Here is a 22509-nt window from a genome sequence, read left to right as displayed (position 1 = left end):
TTATAACTCAATTCTCAAAAACGCATCATAGCAAGTGGAATTTACCATCAACTTGCTCCCTTCTTTGCTGGGGATTTTGATTTTGCAGATGAAGGCTATTCTCAGCTTATGGCAAAACTGATTTACTTTCCTGTCTTTTCCCTTTTTTCACATTGCCAAATAGTCCATATTCTTTGGCCTATGTATGATTAGCCAGTACTTTATCTCAAATAATATTGTGTATGATTTTTAAACTTTCAAACAGGATAGACTTCTTATTCTATAGAATTTTATATATGAAATATAATGTTAATACTAGCAACAGTGGTTCATATAATATATGGTTGAGATGGTGCCCTGAAGCATATATAAAGAATATCTTAATAGAGTTCATAGCCTTTTAGTGAAGAGAAAGAAAATATCTTTTTTCGAGAAATAGAGGCAACAAATAAATTTAGTAATTTCCCTACATTTAATGTGCGAGTTCTCTACTTCTCTATGTACTATCCATATTTGATTAAGTGTTAACTTTATAAAGTTGGTAACCAGTTCTGACAGATAATTATTTCCAAATTAAAGCTTGACCCTCATTTGTCATTTAGCTACTCTGGATCCCACTGTTTTATCTTTGGGATCCTTTGAGGCTCCCTGAAGCCCAGTTATAAAGAAGTAATCTCAAGCATCTAATCTGTTTTTAAAAATCTATATTCATTGTGTCTTTTCATAATAATTCAAATTACTAAAGGAAAAATTACTTTGGAATACTTTAGAAATCATAAACTTGCAAAACCCTTGCTTTTTATTCTATTCCTGTAAGACTTTTCTTTTTAAGTATTTAAATTATTATTCAAGTAGACTGTTGTGACCATAATGTACTTATTTCTCCAGCTTTCCTCGCCCTGTGAAGACTACTTGGTTAAATAGAAATGCACCAGCACAAAACAGAGATTCTGTGATTCCAACTCTTGAAAGTGTGGTCTTTGGTATTAACTACACAAAACAGCTATCACCAGATGTAAGAACTGATATGTTTATAGATCCTTTCTTCCTTCTTATTTCAAATGAGATGTTTCTTTAATGTTTTATTTGTGAATGTGATATTTCTTTTATATTAATATTTTGAGCTCAACAACTTATAGACCTAATTAAATATGATTCTATCAAATTGATTGGTTCCAGTTGTTTATTTTGAAATTTTAACTGGATACTTAAAGATTTTACCAAATTTAATAGATAGAGATTTTTGCCTTTTTAAACTTGTTACTGGCACCTCTTGCTCTCTTAACAGAACTGGTAGAATTATTCCAAAAGTGCCTGTAAAGAACATTTGGCAAAGTTAGACCCAACTTGCAGTAGTACAAGTATAGCCATTACTCCTCTGAAAGGAAAAGGGAATCTGTTTGTATAAAAGGCTAAGTGTCCGTCTGACCAGTAGCTATGACACGCACTGACCAACTGGGGGCAGATGCTCAACGCAGGAGCTGCCATGACACGCACTGGCCATTTAAAAATAAACGGCACCACAGACCAGGCACCAACAAACCAACACTCGGCTTCCCCCAAGTGGGACACAGGCCCTGCCACTACCCCGGAGCAATACCCCATCAAATCGCAGCCAATGCTGCCAAGACCCCATGGCGCAAAATGCCGCCCACAGCCCAGCGTGAAAAGGTCGCTGTGGGCTCCATGTAATGACGTCACATAGCAATGCCCAGCTTCCTCTCCCTAGCAACTAGTCTCCTTGGAGTTTCTTCAGCCCAGGAACACGACTTGCTTTATAGCCAGGTGCAAATATTTTACACTTTAACCAAATGTTTATGTGCCTCATTTCATTTGATCGTCACAGAACTCCTGGAGTAGGTAGATAGGAGACTCAGTAGGATCCTATTTTCTTTTCATTAGCTGGAAAACAGAGATTTAGAAAGTTTAGAAACTTGACCCAACTGAAAAGAAGTAAGGAATGGTGGACCTTGAAAATGACTTCCGGTTTTCTCACTGTGCAGAATAGAGTCAAACACTGCTACAGTTAAATATTTTAGCCTTTGTTCTCCCTGAGTGATCTATAATAATAATAATCTGCTTTGTGTTGGTATTTACTGCTGTATTGCTGACAATTACCTGAAAGAGAAGTTGGGGTGCTTCACTGGGCTGGAAAAAGTTTAGCTACATCAGAAAGCAGGTCTAACTAAGCAAGTTTATTCTACACATATAAAAGGCTAAGTTGACTCACGCATGCATGATACATATAAAGCTCTCGCTGGTGCCAGTCGCACATGTGTGTTTCAATATGTCATTGTCAATCGTGAATTTGGTTAACACTTCTATTATAGAGAAAGGGCGAATAGCAATATTAAAATATTTCTTCTAATTAATTTCCTTTCAATGTGCACGAATTCGTGCACCAGGACACTACTTATACTATAAAAGCAGAGTGTCTGTCCCTCAGTCCAAATGTAATTTGAACCTCAAATTTTTAAAAAACTCATAATCTTCTTGTTTTAAAAATCTGTCACTGAAATTGCTAGAGTTGCATTTCATGTTTAAATTGCTTGTATTAAGAGCAACTCCCTAAAATATTGCCAGATTTCTTATGTTTTAGAAAAGCTGTAATTAGTAAATGCTTAAGGTTTTTATTTCATTTCTCTTAAGTTTCAAGTGTAACATTTTTATATTTTGGTTACTAACACTCTATATCCCAAATCTATTCTTTATTTAGGGTTGCAGCTTTATTATTGCAGACTCCTTCCTACATCATGCTTATCATTTTCATTATACACTTTGTGCCACTTTGCTGCTAGCCTTCAAGGGATTGCACAGCTACTTCATCACGGTAACAGAAGAGATTCCCTCTTGTCAGAAACTAGAACTAGGTATGTTAAAGTAGTCAGACCTATCTTATAGTCAAGTAATTTTCTTCATTCTCATATTACTAGTTATCAGCTTTGACATAGTTTTTCTAAACTAAAACTATAATGTTAAGTGCTTCACTTTTCCTTCTTTCAGTTCTATCTTTTTCCACCTTTGGTAATTACTTTCTGCAATTTATGATATTGAGAACTAACTTCTTGGTGCTAAGTTTGAAATGAGTCTTTTGATAGATTTTTTTATAAAAGCATATGTTCATATACTACTTCAACTATAATCAGAAAGTATACTGGAAAGCAAATGTAATTATAGAATCATGGGAACATAAATTAAACTCATATTTCCAAATATTTAAAAATCAAAGAAGAGTAGAGGTACTTGGGACATTTTTATATACATTTGGTTTTAAGTGACCTCAGATCTTATTTCTTTGATTTCATTTCAGAAAAGAATTAAACTTTAATTTTAATCCAACAATAATATCTGCATATATGTTACAGTAGATGATAAAAAAAATCATATTGCCTTGCCCGGCTGGTGTGGCTGTGGCTCAGTGGTTGAGCATCTACCCATGAACCAGGAGGTCACGTTTCGATTCCCGCTCAGGGCACATGCCCAGGTTGCGGGCTCAATCCTCAGTAGGGGGTGTACAGGAGGCAGCCAATCAATGATTCTCTCTCATCACTGATAGTTCGTTCTCTCTCTCTCTCTCTCTCTCTCTCTCTCTCTTTCTCTCTCTCCCCCCCTTCCCTTCCTCTCTCAATAAAATAAATTTTAAAAAATCATATTACCTTAACTTTGTATGTCCTTTGTAGTTTGCAAAATCCTTGTACATATATAATTTCACAAAAGACAAATTATTGGGATTAGCAGAAATAAGTTTTTACTTAGACTTTCAATATTTTTTTATAAGCTTTTATTTTAAAATGTCAGGTTATAGCTCACCATAAAAGCACATTTTAGTGATCTCTTCCAAGTAAATTATTTTTAATATATATATTGTTTATTGATTTCAGAGAGGAAGAGAGAGAGAGAATCATTGATTGGCTGCCTCCTGCACGCCCCCTACTGGGGATCGAGCCCACAACCCGGGCATGTGCCCTTGACCAGAATCGAACCTGGGACCCGAGTAAATTATTTTTATTTTACATTTGAATAAATCATAAATTACATTTTAAATCTTACTTAAAATTTTCAGTGTTCTTTGTTTATTTCTTTTGTTACTCAAGAATCTCAGTCTTTTAACAATATTGATGCACTTAAAAATAGTCACTGTTATTGAAAATAATTCTTGGGTTTGAGACTAATTAGCCTATTTTTATAATTGCCTATTTGGGAATGCAAAAGAACTATAAGAAAGTATAATAATTTGTACCTTACTTAAATTCAGCTGTCAGAAAATGCTGGATATTGTGCCATTCCCTATCATCAACTACTCCAGAGGGTTTGATTAATTCCATTAGTTAAGTTCAAACTTTTTTAATTTAAGAAGCAGGTATCAATTGTCTGTGTAGGATATTTGATGCAAAAATCCCAATGTATACACAGAAACACAACCAATAGGAATGTGTGTTTGTTCTTTTTTGCTCATGTGTTCTTTCTAAAGATATAAATGGAAGTGTGAAAGCCTTTTGATTACTATCCTCTGAAATTTTCTTTTTCCTTACTATTATTTCCTATCCTTTGAATGTTTCTATTTCCCTTAGGAAAATCCTGTAAGAGACTACTGCTTAAAATACAAACTTTTTAAAATGAAAGGATTGCTTGTAGAATAGATGAATTTAGGCTATCACTTATCCTCAATTGATAGAAAAATTATGGTGCATGTATTTTTTAACTTGGTTCTTTGGAACTCAGACATATTTTCTTAGGAGAAACCTATCTAATAAAAGAGTAATATGCAATTGACCGTCACTCCAACACACAAGATGACTGCCCCCATGTGGTCAAAGATGGCTGCCCCCATGTGGACACAAGATGGCCAGCAGGGGAGGGCAGTTGGGAGGGACCAGGCCTGCAAGGGAGGGCAGTTGGGGGCGATCAAGCCTGCAGGGGAGGGAAGTTAGGGGTGACCATGTCTGTAGGGGAGGGAACTTGGGGGCAACCAGGCCTGCAGGGAAGGGCAGTTGGGGGGGGACCCAGGCCTGCAGGAGAGAGTAGTTGCGGGGGAACAGGCCTTCAGGGGAGGGCAGTTGGGGGGGACCAGGCCTGCAGGAGAGGGAAGTTGGGGGTGACCACGTCTGCAGGGGAGGGAAGTTGGGGTTGACCACGTCTACAGGGGAGAGAAGTTGGGGGCAACCAGGCCTGCAGGGAAGGGCAGTTGGGGGGGACCAGGCCTGCAGGAGAGAGTAGTTGGGAGGGACCAGGCCTACAAGGGAGGGCAGTTGGGGGCGATCAAGCCTGCAGGGGAGGGCAGTTAGAGGTGACCAGGCCAGCAGAGGAGGGAAGTTGGGGGCGACCGGGCCTGCAGGGAAGGGCAGTTGGGGGGGGGGGGCCAGGCCTGCAGGGGAGAGCAGTTGTGGGGGAACAGGCCTTCAGGAGAGGGCAGTTGGGGGGGACCAGGCCTGCAGGAGAGGGAAGTTGGGGGTGACCACGTCTGCAGGGGAGGGAAGTTGGGGGCGACCAGGCCTGCAGGGAAGGGCAGTTGGGGAGGGACCCAGGCCTGCAGGGGAGAGTAGTTGGGGGGGACCAGGCCTGCAAGGGAGGGCAGTTGGGGGCGATCAAGCCTGCAGGAGAGGGAAGTTGGGGGTGACCACGTCTGCAGGGGAGGGAAGTTGGGGGCGACCAGGCCTGCAGGGAAGGGCAGTTGGGGAGGGACCCAGGCCTGCAGGGGAGAGTAGTTGGGGGGGACCAGGCCTGCAAGGGAGGGCAGTTGGGGGCAATCAAGCCTGCAGGGGAGGGCAGTTAGAGGTGACCAGGCCGGCAGAGGAGGGAAGTTTGGGGCAATCGGGCCTGCAGGGAAGGACAGTTGCGGGGGGGGAGGGGGGCCCTGGCCTGCAGGGAAGAGCAGTTGTGGGGGACCAGGCCTGCAGGGGAGGGCAGTTAGGGGCAATAAGGCTGGCAGGGGAGTGGTTAGGGGGTGATCAGGCTGGCAAGCATAAGCAGTTAGGGGCAATCAGGAAGGCAGGCACACGAGCAGTTGGCAGCCAGCAGTCCTGGATTGTGAGAGGGATATCTGACTGCCCATTTAGGCCCGATCCTACCGGAATCGGGCCTAAATGGGCAGTCGGACATCCCTCGAGGAGTCCCAGATTGGAGAGGGTGCAGGCTGGGTTGAGGGACACACAAACCGCCCCCCCCCCCGCATGAATTTTGTGCACCGAGCCTCTAGTTGTATAATAAATTATGGTTAATTTAGATATAATGACCAGACCACAAAATTATTAAACCACAATATTAATGAAAGACAGTACCACATACCTGAAAAGTAGTTTTATAAAAAGTAGTGGTGTGAAACTTAGAAACCATGTGTAATGCTATTTCTACAAGAAAACTTGTTCATAGTTTTGATGTAGAATTTATGGAGGCATTAGCTTGTAGTGCTGAAGAGTACATGTTTGGAGCCATTTCTGTTACTTACTAGCTTTGAGACTATATATACAAAGCGTATTCCATTCTAAAGGAGTAGGGGAAATTAAAGGGAACCAGATATGGTGCATGAGTCTGGCAGGAAAGATGAGGACATCCAAAAGATAGAGGATGTAAAGCAGTTCTAGGAGTAAGATTTCTTAATGGTATAATTCCCTTTGGCTTTTTATGACTACCTAATGTGTCAGATGCTGAGGAAAGAATAGGGTCTCTTGTCTGTAAAGAGCTTTGACTTCTCCCCTTCCCTTAATAAGTAATCAGTTCAGTATAGTGATGAATGAGAGAAGCTCTCCCGCAAGACGGGGCTTCTTGTGGTTTTAATGTAGAGAGTCATATACGAGATGGGCCTATATATGCTTATATAAGGAAGATGTCTATGAGCATTTAATTTTCAAATAGGTTTATATTTGTGAATGAAATAACACATGAACTACATTTTAACCTAAAAATATTCCTCTTAAAGTGATGTTTAAAGAAATCAAGCATCTCTTTTCAAAGGCAAAGATTTATTTCAAATACATTAGACAGTATTAGCACTTTATTGCTAATTTATTACTTAACTTCAGTGTGATCGTTTATTTATAAGGCTTTTAAGTTTCTCTAGGTAAGAATTGCTTTTTTTTTTTCCTATATGTTACTTTGGGCTTCTAGATGCAATGTAGAAAATTTCATAATTAAAAGAGCCTTTATATTTACTTAATTTCAACTTTATTCCAAATTATATGCTTAATATATTTTATCAAAAAATAAAATTCTAAAGCAAACCCAGACTTTAATTTTAATAAGTAAATAATAGTAATAGAATAAAATTATTACTACCTTATTCATCTGTTTACTCAAATATATTTGTTGAATGAGTGATTGAATAAATAAAACAGCATAATATAGTTTTTGTTGTTACTTGAAAAGTTTATAGGCATCAGTACATAGCTTATTAGCAGTTTCCTAGGGATTTTTAAAATCAAGACTCATCTTCAATAAATATTTATTGGTAATATTTTGTATTATTCTTAAACTTTTCATTACTATTTATATTTTCTATTTATTTTGACTTAGTTTATTAGTTTATTCTTGAATGCATCTTCTAGGAGAACCTCTAAAATACTATCAACTATTCAAAATAAACTGTATATTCTTAGCTATTAATATTAATGTTGTTTATTTTTATTCTACCAATATTAAATTATAGTCACTAGATAATACATCCTTAAAACACTGTTGACTAAACATCATCATATTCACCAGTTTTAATAAGTGGACTTAAAGTAGTTCTTGATTAAAGGATTTATTTTATTTCCTTCTACTATTTAGCATTTTTCTTGAGTTTTCAAATAAATATATGTAAAAGTCTTAAACTCCACCATGCTTTGAAAAATGTATCTAAACTCTGCTTTGCCTTTTAAAATATGCCTTGAATTCCTTTCTGCTTCTGCCTTTTTATTTTCTCCTAGATGAATGATGTACATTTTTTTGATGGCATATAGTTAAATATTGGTTTGGTGCCAGGAGCTCTTACTAAAAATGGGAGTCACAAGTTCTGGAATCACAAGTTTTGGCAAGTGTTGTTCTGGGCTCCAGTATCTACACTTGTAAAAGCAAGGGTTTTGACTTAGCTGATCTCTGAGATCAATGCCATCTCTAAAATTCTGAGTCTAAGAAATTAAAACATGAAAATATTGATTATGAAATGTTGAGTGGCGCATACATTTAAATAGGAAAGAGAACAAAGTAATATAAACTTGAATGTACATCATTTGTAATTCTAATAAGCTAATTAACTAACTCAAAGATTCTGCTTCAGAATTCTAATCTAACTGCATTATCAGATCAATGCTAAGTCTATTAATAACAACTTTGGAAATTCTAATAAATTTTGTTGTAAAAGGAGTATAGTAACTAGTGCTGTGTGCAATCCTTATAACTAGCCAAGGCCAACATGCAGGTCCTTTATGAGCGCCTTCTCAGAAGAAAACAGCCACGATCCCAGAAAGACACCTGTCTAGGTATGTTTATAAATAGGTTAAGTAAATAATCCCTTTTAATTAGTACTAAATTTCGCTTTAAATTAGTGTCAAATTTTATAAATATGTATTTATATAGTATGTTTCTACCACCATTATTTAAGAACTTTTAGAATTTGATTTGTAGATAAGCTTTGGTTAATTTCTTAATTTGTAATATTGAAGTTTTTATTTAAAACTAGCCATGGTAAATGCAAAGATTTCTTTGGCTCTTTCCATATTCTTTTAGAATTCCCACAAACAGCTCTTTTTGGAAACCATGTTTATTGCCAGAATTTGTTGGTTTAATTATATTGCCTTCAATTTATCTTTAGGTACGACTGATGATAATGAAATGTGGTTTAAAAACTGAAGTTAATTTCATGCATTACAGAAATAAGAGAAACATCTTCATTATCTGGTTTTGCTTTTTGCATCAATTTGCATTTATTTTTTATTCTAAATTTAAAAAGCTAAGTAGTATCAGTCAGCACCATCTAGATATGTTACATGTTGTAAAGGAAATATTTTAATCTCCTTACTTTATTGATATATTTCTCTATATATTTTAGATGATTGTTGTTGACTAGAATTTAATTTACTACCTTTTTTACAAGTATATTGAAAGTTTTTACTTTGAGCTGGATAGACCATCACAATTACATTTCTAAAAAGTTATGAAAGGCTATAGTAATAAAAAATAAAATAAAATCACCATGTTTCCTAGTTTTTGGGAGTATGAACAAAAGGAAATTAAGGAGCCAAAATCTTTCTTAACATTTCTCAGATGAAAACTAGCTCAGAAATACTTAAGTTGGGTCAGTTTTCACTAAAACAAGAGAGAAGGTGATTTTCTTATCAGGAAGAAAAAACAAAGTTGAAGATTTATTATGATCACTACTTTGGAATACAATTTTATATTCTCACCAGAGGCCAGTGCACGAATTTGTGCACCAGCGGGGTCCTTCGGCCTGGCCTGTGGGATTGGGCTGAAACCAGCTCTCTGACATCCCTCAAGCAGTCCTGGATTGCAAGAGGATACAGGCCAGGCTGAGGGACCCCACCGGTGCACGATCAGGGCCGGGGAGAGACAGAGGAGGTTGGCCAGCCAGGGAGGGACCACGGGAGGTCTCCAGGCATGTTCAGCCCATCTCGCTCAGTCCTGATGGGCTGGACCCCAGCAGCAAGCTAACCTACCATTTGGATCATCTGCCCCCTGGTGGTCAGTGCACATCATAGCGACTGGTTGACTGGTCGACTGTCTAACCCCTGGTGGTCAGTGCACATCATAGCGAGTGGTTGAGCGGCCTTAGCATATCATTAGCATATTACGCTTTGATTGGTTGAAATGTGTTAGTGTTCTTTCTAGCAATAAAAATATACTTCTCCCCCAATAAGTTTAATAAAAATCTTAAAAAAAGAATAAGTAGTTGAACTGGAAAACATATATATATATATATATATATATAATTTTCATTTAAACTATTGTAAGCCTGTCAATTTACATTTTAAATAACTTTACAGAATGCTACTTATGTAATAAGGCCTATATAAAGAAGGGCGCGGTTTTTAGTTGGGTGGGAAAAGACTTGATTTAGCACTGAAGTGTGTAATGAATTAAATTATAATTTTATTAATACTTTTATTAAATAATACTTCTATTAAGATACCTTTGATTCATAAATGCTAGCATTATATTGGCATTTTCTGTGCTATGTTACAAGTATCTGTTGAATAACAAAATAGATGAATGAATGGATGGATTTAGAAAATAAGATAGATTTTACCCTTTGGCCTAACAATCCCACTTTTCTTAACCTATATAACAGAAATAAGAGTACTAGTATGTAAAGATATATGTACAAGCATGTTTATTGTTATATTGTTCTTAGTGTTAAAACACTGAAAATAAATGTTCATCATCTGGCAGAGTGGAGTATAGAAGAAATTATGCGGTACTCACACCAAAGAATATTATGCATCTGTTTTAGAAAATGCTTTAGGGCTCCAGATTTTCATGGAGTAGTGCTGAGAGAAAAAGTCAAATTGCTGAAAATTTGTAAAATATCCCATTTTTGTAAAACAGCAACTCCAAAACTTATATATGTATATGTATGTATGTTTGAAAAATATGGAAGGGAATGTTCAAGGCACTAACCTAGGATTAGCAGGAGGAGCTAAAATAAATTATTTTATATACGATAATCACATTTATACATTTCTATAAAATATATATACATACACACACACACATAATGTTAAGAAGAAAAAGTAATTAAAGTAGAATTTTAAACTCAGGTAACACTCCTAAATGATTTTGAAATCATTTGAACTCAAAAGATTTTGAGGTTAAGTTTTGCTTTTAAACATTCTTTTTAAGATATTGGTTACATTGAAGTAGCTTTCACTAGCCATAATATAAATGTACCAGTTTATGCATTTGGATCCTCTATGTAAAGATTTTAAAAAGTATCAAAACTCAAACTTTAAAAAGTTTCTCATTTTTAAAAAATTCATAGGATTTTATGAATCCTAAAACTACTAAAACTTTTTAGTAGTAACTAAAACTTTTTCTATCACAGGAAAAGATCATAAGTAATGTGAAAACAGGTATTGGCATATGAAAGTTATGATTTTAATACAGGGTCTGCTGCTGATTTCTTATTAATTTTGGAAAACTTAATAGTATAAGCCGCTGATTTATCTGACAATGAAATGATTTGTGAAATCTTACCAGATTTCTTTAGTTATCAGTGGGTTGACCAAATTTGTGACCTATTTCTTGGTATATTTTAATAACTAAATATAATTTTATTTATATATTTTGTCAATTACAAAACATGTATGTTCCACTAGTTTTAGTTACCAGTAGAACATCTGTCATTCACATCATAGTTTGGTTGCATTTACTATATAATTGTAATTGCTTATTTTATCAAATTAAATGTTTATCATTCTTTTTATCAAGTAGTAGACATTCAGTATGCCTTATGAGATAGTAAGTTTATGAGTGAATTCAGGATTTTAAAGAAAGTATTCTTGCCTTTGTGTGAGAAGGATCAATTAAACTCTCTTTAAGCAATAAAAGACAGACTACTAAGCTTTAGTGAAATTTATAATATGTGAAATACAATAAAACCTAATTATATGTTTAGTCTTTTCTGTGATGCAGCAGTGCATGTTATTTTAGGTATATAGGCAATATTTCCTTGACTGTGTTAGCCTCTTATGGGAACTGAAGCACTCTATTTAATAGAGCATAGAATTTAATGATTATCACATTACCCACATGATTAATGTATTTATGAATATACATTATGTTGAAATGTAATTCATTAAAGATAGTCAAAATATTTCTGGTTTTGAAAAGGTAATTTAATTTATGTAATTACAAAAATAGTTTTCAGGTAAAACATTGAAATACTTTCTCTAATTGCTCTTTAATCCTTTCAGAGGATATGGATGTAGAAGCTCGGCTTACTGAACTATGTGAAGAAGTTAAGGTATTTGGATTTTTAAAATTCATATGATCAAGTCATTTGAGTGGATTGTGTTTTCTATTCTAAAAATTGTGTCTAAGAAAACTTAGTAATTAATTATCTTTCCTAAATGCAAAGATAAAATTGTTGATCATGGTAGAAGCACAGTCAAAAGACATTTGACTTGAGCATGAAGTTAAAAATTATCTTTAAAGTGTATGTTATTCTGCATATAAGTGAAATAGCAAAGTCAACTGATGAAAAGTGTGCTTTTTCTTCAATTAGTTTACTCAAAGAACTTCTGGACAAATTTTTAAAGCATCACTTAAACTTGCATGTTTTTATAAAATGATATTCAGAAATGAAAATTTGTTTTATTTCAATAGGTCAAATTTTTGCACAACTTTAAAAATGGTGCTTTCAACAAATGTTTGATGATATAGGAAAATGTTCATATTGTGATATTCAGTGAAAATGGCATTAAAAAATCTTTGTAATCAAACGAACTCATTGCATGTTTTTAAATAGTGTATATTCCATGTAAGATAAGATAATGAATGCTATTTTAAAAAACACAAATGTAAGATCTTATTATTCCTACATTAATAAATATAAAAGATCTCAAACTTAATTCTAATTTTTTTTAACATAAAAGTATTTTATTATTTACATTTTAAGACTTGTTATAAAGATTTATATAAACCAGAAGAAGTGTAACTTACTTATATTTAAAGGGTTGCTTTCCCAATAATGAACATACTAAAGTCCTCTCTCAGAACTGTGGTGCCATGATCCCTGAGAAATAAAATTAATAATTACAAGGTATGTAGATAGCCCTCCTTTCAGAAAAGGGGAAAAGGGGGGAGGGCACACGGGGTGGGGGGAGGGAAGGTGTGTACTTTATTCATTCAGACTATGGTAAGGCCAGAAGAATTATTCTACTTGTTTGTAGATTATATTAAGTACAGTGTTGCTTGCCTTACACAGTGCTATTTAATTACTGTCAAATGCTTATCTAAGTCTTCTTTTTCTAAACTTTGTTTAAACTATTTTTAGAACAGTACTGCAAGTTTCAGCTTACTTTGCAGGATATTCTCCTCTTTTGTGTGTTCTTAAGAGAGTTGTTAAAAATTTTCAGCTTGGCCCTGGCCAGGTGTCTCAGTTTGTTGGACCAAAAAGGTTACAAGTTTGATTCCCAGTCAGGGCAGGTTGCAGGTTCGATCCCTAGTCGGGTATGGAAGGCTACTGATTGATGTTTCTTTCTCACATCAATGTTTCTCTCTCTCTCTCTCTCTCTCTCCTTCCTCTCTCTCCTTCCTCTCTCTCAAATCAATGAACATTTATAAATCATTCCCTGGGGGAAAACCACATCTGAAGATTTATTATGTGTTGCTGAGTCAGTATTTACCATTTGTTCACTCTGTTAGCTCTCATTTCAGAATTCTGGAATTAGTCAACATTTTCTGAGTTTATCCATAAATTTTGGGAGCTTTTTCCTTACCTGAAACCTGTAGTTCCCTATTCATTCAGTAAATATTTATTGACTGACTACTGTGTAAGAACCAAAGTCACAAAAGAGAATAAAAGACTATCTCTTTCCTTATTACTAATTTTGCTGAATTTTTGTCTTATGTGTTCTCTGAATTAAGGTAGATAAGTGGAAGCTTGGTTTAGGTTGATGAAGAAAAGTCTGCTGAATTGCAAACTTTTACTTAAAAAAGAAAAGTAAAAATAAACTGAAATTAAGAGTATGATATGTGATAAGCAACTTTTGCAGGGTTTGGGAGGTTTATTTGTCTTTTGGTTTTGTTTTTAGAAAGGGAGAGGGGAGATATAATTAGTATAATTTGGCACAAATTGAACTTGAGCAACTTTATTTTCATGTCCAAGTACAGTCATCCAGTAGGTAATAGGTCAAAAGAGATGTGATTTAGAGATATAAATTTAGCTGTCCGTGGTATATAGATGGTACCATGGGAGTGACTTTCAACTTCAAACTCGATATACTACTTCTGCCTTCTTTAGGATAGGGAAATGAAATCAGCATCTATCTATATATTTAGAGTAGGTGTCCTAGTATTACTAGTAATTGAATACAAAATTTTTGCAGTAAGAAATTATCTTCCCGAAAACTGGCAACTGTCTTGGTGAAATTAAGAAAAACCTGTTCTCATAATAAAAAAGCTTGTCCAAAAGAGAAGCAGTCATTCTTGGTGTATAGTGTTTTGGTGTTTTTTTTATTCTTTATTCAGAAATCCTTATTTTATCATTCAAGAAAACCAAATGCTTTTTATAAGATTCTGTATAATCTAGTTCCATAGTATAACCTAGAACTCCTAACTTTTATCATCAGTTTAGGTGAATATTTAAATAAATGGAATAATTTAATACCACTATTAGAACACTCATAATAGCATAATTGTTTACCCACCCCTTTTTCCTCACTAGACTGTGAGCTTCTCATATTAATCTTTGTATCTATAGAATGTTAGGCCCTAACATTTAAAATGTGCTCAATAAACAGTAGATGAATATTATAAAGAGAAAGAAGTGTTTGACAACTCTGTAAAAGAATTATCATCAGCAAAATGAAACGTAAGAAACATAGGAGTGATGCAAAAGCAGTACTTTAGATAGTCCTTTATGAGAAGTTACAGATCTTTTTAAGTTCTTTACATTCGCTGATTGGAGGGGGGAAAAAATTTAAGATTTTATCTCTCAAAAATTTTATAACTTTCAGTATGATTTGTACATTGTATTTAAAATTCCAAGTTTTTAGTATTTGAAGTTGATCATGCTCTATAGAATCCTGATTTATAATTTTGTACTGGATTTGACATTATTGCAGTTATAAGATACCTCAGATACTAAAATATTTGTTAAGTTGTTGAAAATTGCTATAGTAATTATCAAACAGGAAAAACAACATAGGTCAGTTTTTTTTCTACACATACACACACACATATTTCTTTTTAAAACTAAAAATGTGCCTTTGTATTAATATTCTCAATAATGTATTATTTTTAGATGTTTTATAGTAAGTCTCAGAGAGCAGTTAAGGGTTTTTTTTCTTGTCATTTCAGAAAATAGAAAACCCTGATGAACTGGCAGAACATATAAATATGAATCTTGCACAACTTTGCTCACTTCTAATGGCTTTATGGGGACAATTTCTGGAAGTTATAACACTACATGAAGAACTAAGGCTATTATTAGCACAAGAGAACCATACTTTGAGGGTAAGTTAAAGAAAAGTGGTATTAGAGCATTTTAATAAGTATTAACATTTATCTTCAGAAATTTCTTATGAGTGAAAAGCCTGATTTTTACTTCATATGTTGATAAATCAGAAAAGAGACATTTATTTTGTTATTGTCTAATTTCTAAAGGTAATAATAGAGCAAAACAGTTGAGCACGTGAACTAACTTAGTTACAACAACACCTACTACTAAGAACAATCACCTACATGTAAATAAAATAGAAAAATGTATGATACAAATTGACCTAGGAACCCAAGAACAGGAATTCATAGTGTCCTTTGAGACATAGGACATGCGGACAAAAAGAAAAGTCTTGAACTCAATTTTTCCTAGGAAAAGAGTCTTGTAAATTAAGACAAATATATTCAATAGGGTTTTTATTTATTTATTTTTGTTAAAATTTTTAAATGATATAACTTTTTTAATTGAGGGAAATCATTGTGTAAAACTGATACAGTTTTCTTTCTTTTTTTTTTTTTGGGGGGGGGGGGGGGCGAGTTTCGAGTTTAATCCCCAATAAGGGTTGCAGGAGGCAGCCAATTCATGATTCTCTCTCGTCATTGATGTTTCTATCTCTCTCCTTCTCCCTTCCTCAATTAAAAAATATTTTTTTAAAAAGACACCAATTTCTTTTTAAAAATTGTAAACTATAAAACTAAAAATATAATAACTAAAATAAGAATTTACTGGATGGGCTCAATAGCAGAGTAGAAATGACAGAGGATAGAATCAGAAAGTTGAATTCTGACCAATAGATTTTACTTAATCTGGACAGCAGAGAGAAAAAAGACTGAGGGAGGAAAAAACAGAGCCTCATGGACTTGTGAGACAAATACTACTGTATCCTCAGAGAAAGAATGAGGAGCTGAAAAAATATCCAAAGAAATAATGACTGAAAACATTCCAAATTTGGCAAAAGACATACAGGGTGGGACAAAAGTAGGTTTACAGTTATTCATATGGAAAATAATACAATTAACCCTATATAATAAAAGCCTAATACGCTAAGTGTTTAGTCATTCGGTCTGCCATTCAGCCAATCAAAGCGTAATATGCTAATGATATGCTAAGGCCGCTCAACCAATCAAAGCATAATATGCTAATGATATGCTAAGGCTACTCAGCTGCTCGCTATGACGTGCACTGACCACCAGGGAGTAGACAGTTGACCAGTCGACCAGTCACTATGATGTGCACTGACTACAAGGGGGCAGACGCTCTGACTGGTAGGTTAGCTTGCTGCTGGGGTTCAGCCGATCGAGACTTGAGCAAGATGGGCCGGACATGCTCTGAAGCCCTCCCACAGTCCCTCCCTGCCTGGCCAACCTCCCGCGTTCCTCCCTGGTCCCGATCGTGCACTGGTGGGGTCCCTTGGCCTGCCCTGCGCCTTCTTGCAATCCGGGACCCCTTGAGGGATGTCGGAGAGCTGGTTTCAGCCTGATCCCACAGGCCAGGCCAAGGGACCCCACTGGTGCACGAATTCGTGCACCAGGCCTCTAGTAAATAATAGTGCAAGATAAACTTTGTTTTCCATATTCATAACTGTAAACCTATTTTTGCCCAATACTGTATGCATATACACATGTACATGACCATTGAGTGATAAATGGTGGCAGCACAAATAAATGAAGAGAGGATAAATAACCCAATATATAGTTGGGGACACTGTGTTGAAATAATGAAGTTTGATCTCTCTCTCACACCATCACACTACAATTAAAAACTAATTCTGGCCATATTAAAATGGTTAACAAAAATACACAATAAAACTATAAAAATGAAAAATTCCAGCCCTAGCCGGTTTGGCTCAGCAAATAGAGCGTCGGCCTACGGACTGAAGGGTCCCAGGTTCGATTCCAGTCAAGGATACATGCCCAGGTTTTGGGGTCAATCCCCAGTAGGGGGCGTACAGGAGACAGCCAATCAATGATTTTCTCTTATCATTGATGTTTCTCTCTCTCTTTCTCTCTCCCCCTTTCCCTTCCTCTCTGAGATCAATAAAAAATATATATATTTTTTTTTAAAAATCCAGGCAAATGTTTAGTATAATCTTGGGATGAAGAGCTTTTAAAACTTGAAATCAGTTTGAAAAAACTCACTCAAAGAAATTTTGTTTCATTCTCCATCTAACAATAGCAAGAATACAGTATTTCTTGAGATTGTATTTTAACTCTGTGAGTCCTTTTAGTATTTGTCCTCAGATAACTCAGTGAAAATTATTATCACCTATATCATGTAAGTAGGGTCTTCATAGTTAAGTCTTCAAGTAAAATCTAGTGGCACTTTATATTTGTTCTTATAGGGCATCAACTCTTGCAAATATCTGTTGAAAAAAAAATCTACTGAAATTATGTAGGCAGGAAACCAGTTTAATTCATGATTTGTACTTTTAAATTATTGCTTTATATAGTATTATACTATCTCTAGTAGTTATCTACTATTTGGGCTGCACATTATAGAACACTTAACCAATAGTGACTCAAATAAGGATTTTTTTTTCACACAAAAATTTTGGAGATAAGGCGTATTGTCATTAAAGTCTAGGCCAATACTCTTTCTGCATAATTCAAAGTTAAAAAATACTTGCCTGGCCCTGGCTAGTGTGGCTCAGTTGGAGCATCCTGTCATACACCAAAAGTCCATGGGTTCAATTCCCAATCAGGGCACATAACCAAGGTTGCAGGATCGATCTCTGGTCAGGGTGCATATAGGACACAACAATCGATGTTTCTATCTGACATTGATGTTTCCCTCTCTTTTCCTCTTTTTCTGAAATCAATTTAAAATTAAAAATAGTTGCCAGGACTCTAGACATCAACTTTCAAGAGAGAAAAGGGTAGAAGGAAGGTATCAGCCATATCCACCTCTCTGTCTTAGTCTGCTCGGGCTACTATAACAAAAATACCATAGACTTAATAGCTTTAACAACAAATATTTATTTCTCACCGTTCTGGAGGCTGGGAAGTTCCCAGTACTGGCAGATTCCATGTCTGACGAGAGCCCACTTCCTGGTTCATAGATTTTTGTCTTCTCACTATGTCCTCACATGACTCCAGTTTTCTTGAAATCATTAATTTATTAAATGTTTGGGGAAAATCCACATAGCAAGGGGAAGAAAATATTTTTTAAATCTAAATTTACTTAATGTATTTATGTTACAGTAGATTCTCATGTCTGATGTCAGTATATATTTGATATTTAAAAATTCATAGCCCTCAGAGGCTTAGCACAAAAACTTTGCATTCAAGAGATCTAAAGTTTGTAAACTCCAATGCAAGCTTCTTGAATTATTATTGGGACCATTTTGAAAACCAGGCATAAAATCTAATATCTGCTTCTTCTGTTTAACAAATTAACTGGTGAAATAAATTAAAGGGAATAAGTTTTGGTGTCTTTAATCAGTATTGGAACATATACTTATGTAAGTTGAGATTTAATTCCCACTTGAAAAATTATCTTGCTGCTAAAATCCTCAACAAAATATTCGCAAACAGGATTAAAAAGATCATGCACTGTGATCAAGTGGGATTTATTCTAGGGATGCAAGGTTAGTACAATATTTGTAAATCAGTAAACACGATATATCATATAAACAAAATGAAAGATAAAAATCACATGATCATATCAATAGATGCAGAAAAGGCATTTGATAAAATCCAGGACCTGTTTATGATAAAAACTCTCAGCAAAGTTGTAATAGATGGAACATATGTCAACATAATAAAGGCCTTATCTGACAAACCCACAGCCAGCATCACAGACAATGGACAAAATCTAAAAGCGTTTCCCTTAAGATCAAGAATAAGACAGGTATGACCACTTTAACCACTCTTATTCAACATAATACTAGAAGTTTTATCCAGACAAGCAATGAGACAAGAAGAAGAAATAAAAGGCATCCAGATTGGAAAGGTGGAAGTAAAACTGTCATTATTTGCAGATGACATGATGTATATAGAAAACCCTAAACACTTCACGAAAAAGCTACTAGAACTGATAAATGAACTCAGTAATGTAGCAGGATACAAAATTAATATTCAGAAATTGATGGCCTTTTTGTAGACTAATAATGAACTATCAGAAAGAAAAACTAAGAAAACAGTCTCATTTACAATTGCAAAAAAAAAAAAAAGTAATATACCAATGAATAAGTTATACTTGGAAAATTATAGGATACTAAAAAAAGAAATTTAGGAAGATACAAATAAGTGGAAGCATATACCGTGTTCAGTGATAGGAAGAATTAACATAATTAAAATGTCCATACTACTTAAGGCAATCTATAGATTCAACACCATTCCTATTAAAATAACAATGGCATATCTCACAGAACTAGAACAAATGTTTTAAAAATTTATATGGAATCACAAAAGACCCCAAATAGCCCCAGCAATCTTGAGAAAGAAGAACAAAGTTGGAGGTGTCACACTACCTAATATCAAACTATACTACAAGGCCATAGTAATAAAAACAACATGGTGCTGGCATAAAAACAGGCATAGATCAATGGAACAAAATAGCCCAGAAATAAATCCATGCCTTTGTAGTCAATTAATATCGACAAAGAAGACAGGAATATACAGTGGGGTGAGGACAGTCTATTCAATAAATGGTGTTGGGAAAAATTGGACAGCTACATGCAAAAAAAAATGAAACTAGAACACATTTTTACACCATACACAAGAAAACACTTAAAATGGATTAAAGACTTAAATGTAAGTCGTGAAATCATAAAAATCCTAAAAGAAAACATAGGCAGTAAAATCTCAGACATTTCACATAGCAATGTTTTTTCCAATATATCTCCTTAGTCAAGGAAAACACAAAAAATTAAACAAATGGGACTATATCAAACTGAAAAGCTTTTGCAGAGCAAAGGAAACCATTAACAAAATGAAAAGATAATCCACTGAATGGAGAACATATTCACCAATGATAAATCTGATAAGGGGTTAATTTCTAAAATTTATAAAGAATTCTACAACTCAACAGCAAGAAAATAACCCAATTTAAAAATGGCAAAGGACCTGAATAGACACTTCTTCAAAGAGGACATACAGATTGCCAATAGACATATGAAAAGATACTCAATGGCACTAATCACCAGAGAAATGCAAATTGAATCCACAATGAGATATCACCTCACACTTGTCAGAATGGCTATCATTAATAAGTATACAGACATCAAGTGTTGGCGAAGATGTAGAGAAAAGGGAATCCTTGTGCACTGTTGGTGGGAATGCAGATTGATGCAGCCACTGTGGAAAGCAGTTATGGAGTTACCTCAGAAAATTAAAAATGGAACTGCCTTATAACCTAGCAGTTCCGTTATCTATGGGGAGAGGTCCTTGTCCCTATCTGTTGGTAATGGGAGTGGGCTCCTTGGGTTACCCCAAGAAAAAGAATTTCCTGAGATACACATGGGAGGATGAAATATTGTAGAAGCTTTATTTCTGTGGAATTACACCCCTGAGTTTCTAAGGTCCCATTTCCTTCATCCCACCAAGGAAGGAGTATAGTTGTAGCTTCAAAGAGACTAGAATCAAAGCCAGTGTCTAGAGGTTTCAAATGCTCCATGTTAGGGCATAGTCCAATCCAGAATCAGGCTAATGTAGTTCCCAGTTGTAGTCCATTAGTCCATTGTATGTGGGGTCTGCAATGGTGGAACCATGGTGAACAAGAGAACCAAGAGAGAGAATTCCTTTGTCTAGGTTATGTATTCCCAAATATTCATGGGCTTGTATTGGCTCCACCACTCTGGTCAATGATCTCTGTCCCCAGGTTTGACTGACAGGGAAGTACCTTCCCTATGTCACCCCAACTTCACTGGGCATGCATCTATCTCTCCTTTGTTGGACTCCTTCCCCCAGTGACCTGCACAGAATGGGCTGGTGGTTCTCTCAGGAGTGTGAAATTACAGCTTTCAGTGAAGCTGCCCAAATGATATGCCTGTAATGTCTGGCCTGCTCTTTGCTCCTTTCCTATCTATATATATAAAACCCTAATATGCAAATAGACCTAACCGCAGAACATATGAACAACCGGTCACTGTGACATGCACTGACCACCAAGGGGCGCGTGCGGAACATGGCGGGTGGCGGGATGGTGGAGCAGGTGAGCGGGGGTGCCAAACCAAGGCGGGGCACCAGTTGCTGTCATTGGGGCAAGCCTCTGGTGGTTACTGAAAATTCTTTGCTCCTACATGCCACAGTCCCACCCGGCGCTCACACCTACTGCTGGTGCCGGCCCCACTCACATCCGCTGCCAGCACGAGCCACCATTTGCACCCACTGACGGCGCTGGAGCTGCCGCTCATACCCACTGCCAGCGCCCAGCACCGGTCCCGATCACTTGGCGCCATCAGTGGGTGCAAGGGTGGCTGCCAGCTCCCACTGCCCCTGAGGGCTTCTCCACACCTCCCCTGCTCCTGAGGGGCAATCAGGGCAGCAGCAGGTGCGAGCGGGACTGCCGCCATCAGTGCGTGGGAGCGGCAGGAGCAGGGCTGCCAGCAGACGGGATGGGGCTGGGGGTGAGGCCGTGGTGGGAGGGGCCGGGCTGGGGCACGGAGGATAGGCCAAGACCCGCCCCTGTGCCTATTGCAGCCTCACAGCCCACAGTTCCTTTCAAGGTGCACGAATTCGTGCCCTGGGCTCCTAGTAAAATATATTACTGATATCCTAAGTTTGAATTTATAATTTTAACATTGTTTCTATGTATGTCTTTTGTCCCATCAAGTAGCAGTCATACCTTAGTTATGCCTACACAATACAGTTAATAGGCTTTTTCATTACACATTGCCACAGCATGAAAATATTGACAGGAGAACATGTAGAAAGAAAATTTTGTATGGTTGCATAAAGGAGAGAAAAGACTTTCTGGTAATGGAGTCTTATATAGAAAGGACGAAGTAAACTATTTGGAGCACAAGATTTAGAATTTCTCAAATTTTTACTTGAATCCCATTTTATCACTTGCTGGGTATGTTATCTTAGCCAGGTACTTAATCTCTTTGTGCCCATTTCCTCACTCATTGGGTTTCTATATGGTTTAAATGAAAGAATGGAGCCATGGCTGGGTTTCTCAATGGTTAGAGCACCAACCTGTGCACCAGAGTGTCATGGGTTCAATTCCAGTTGCAGGTTCCATCCCCGGCACCCAGTCTCTGTGTGTGTGTGTGTGTGTGTGTGTGTGTCTCTACCTCCTTCCCTCCCTTCTACTCTCTAAAAATTAATGGAAAAAATATCTTTGGGTGAGGATTATCCAAAAAAAAGAAAAGGAAGGAAGGAAGAAAGACAGTAATGTGCCTTTTTAGCCCAGAGCCTGGTAGGTAGAATGCT

The 22509-nt window shown here is 36.3% G+C and overlaps 1 protein-coding gene across 9 annotated transcripts in view; it reads left to right on the top strand.

Annotated features, from left to right (window-relative positions):
- FAM135A (family with sequence similarity 135 member A) overlaps nucleotides 1-22509 on the top strand; it is a 101722-nt gene that overhangs the window by 44860 nt on the left and 34353 nt on the right. For 4 of the 9 annotated variants that reach the window (XM_079780953.1, XM_079780955.1, XM_079780957.1 and 1 more), the window contains 5 exons: nucleotides 868-994; nucleotides 2696-2849; nucleotides 8358-8435; nucleotides 11886-11935; nucleotides 14995-15150. In XM_079780953.1, the coding sequence (XP_079637079.1) occupies nucleotides 868-994; nucleotides 2696-2849; nucleotides 8358-8435; nucleotides 11886-11935; nucleotides 14995-15150 (565 nt within the window). Of the gene's footprint in view, nucleotides 1-867; nucleotides 995-2695; nucleotides 2850-8357; nucleotides 8436-11885; nucleotides 11936-14994; nucleotides 15151-22509 lie in introns of those variants that run through there. The other 5 variants (XM_079780954.1, XM_079780956.1, XM_079780959.1 and 2 more) reach the window with 3 other exon arrangements.

The sequence above is a fragment of the Cnephaeus nilssonii genome (genome assembly GCF_951640355.1).
Source record: "Cnephaeus nilssonii genome assembly, chromosome: 9".
Classification (NCBI taxonomy): Eukaryota; Metazoa; Chordata; class Mammalia; order Chiroptera; family Vespertilionidae; genus Cnephaeus; species Cnephaeus nilssonii.
Note: the sequence above shows the minus strand (reverse complement) of the source record. Positions and strands in the feature narration are given on the sequence as shown.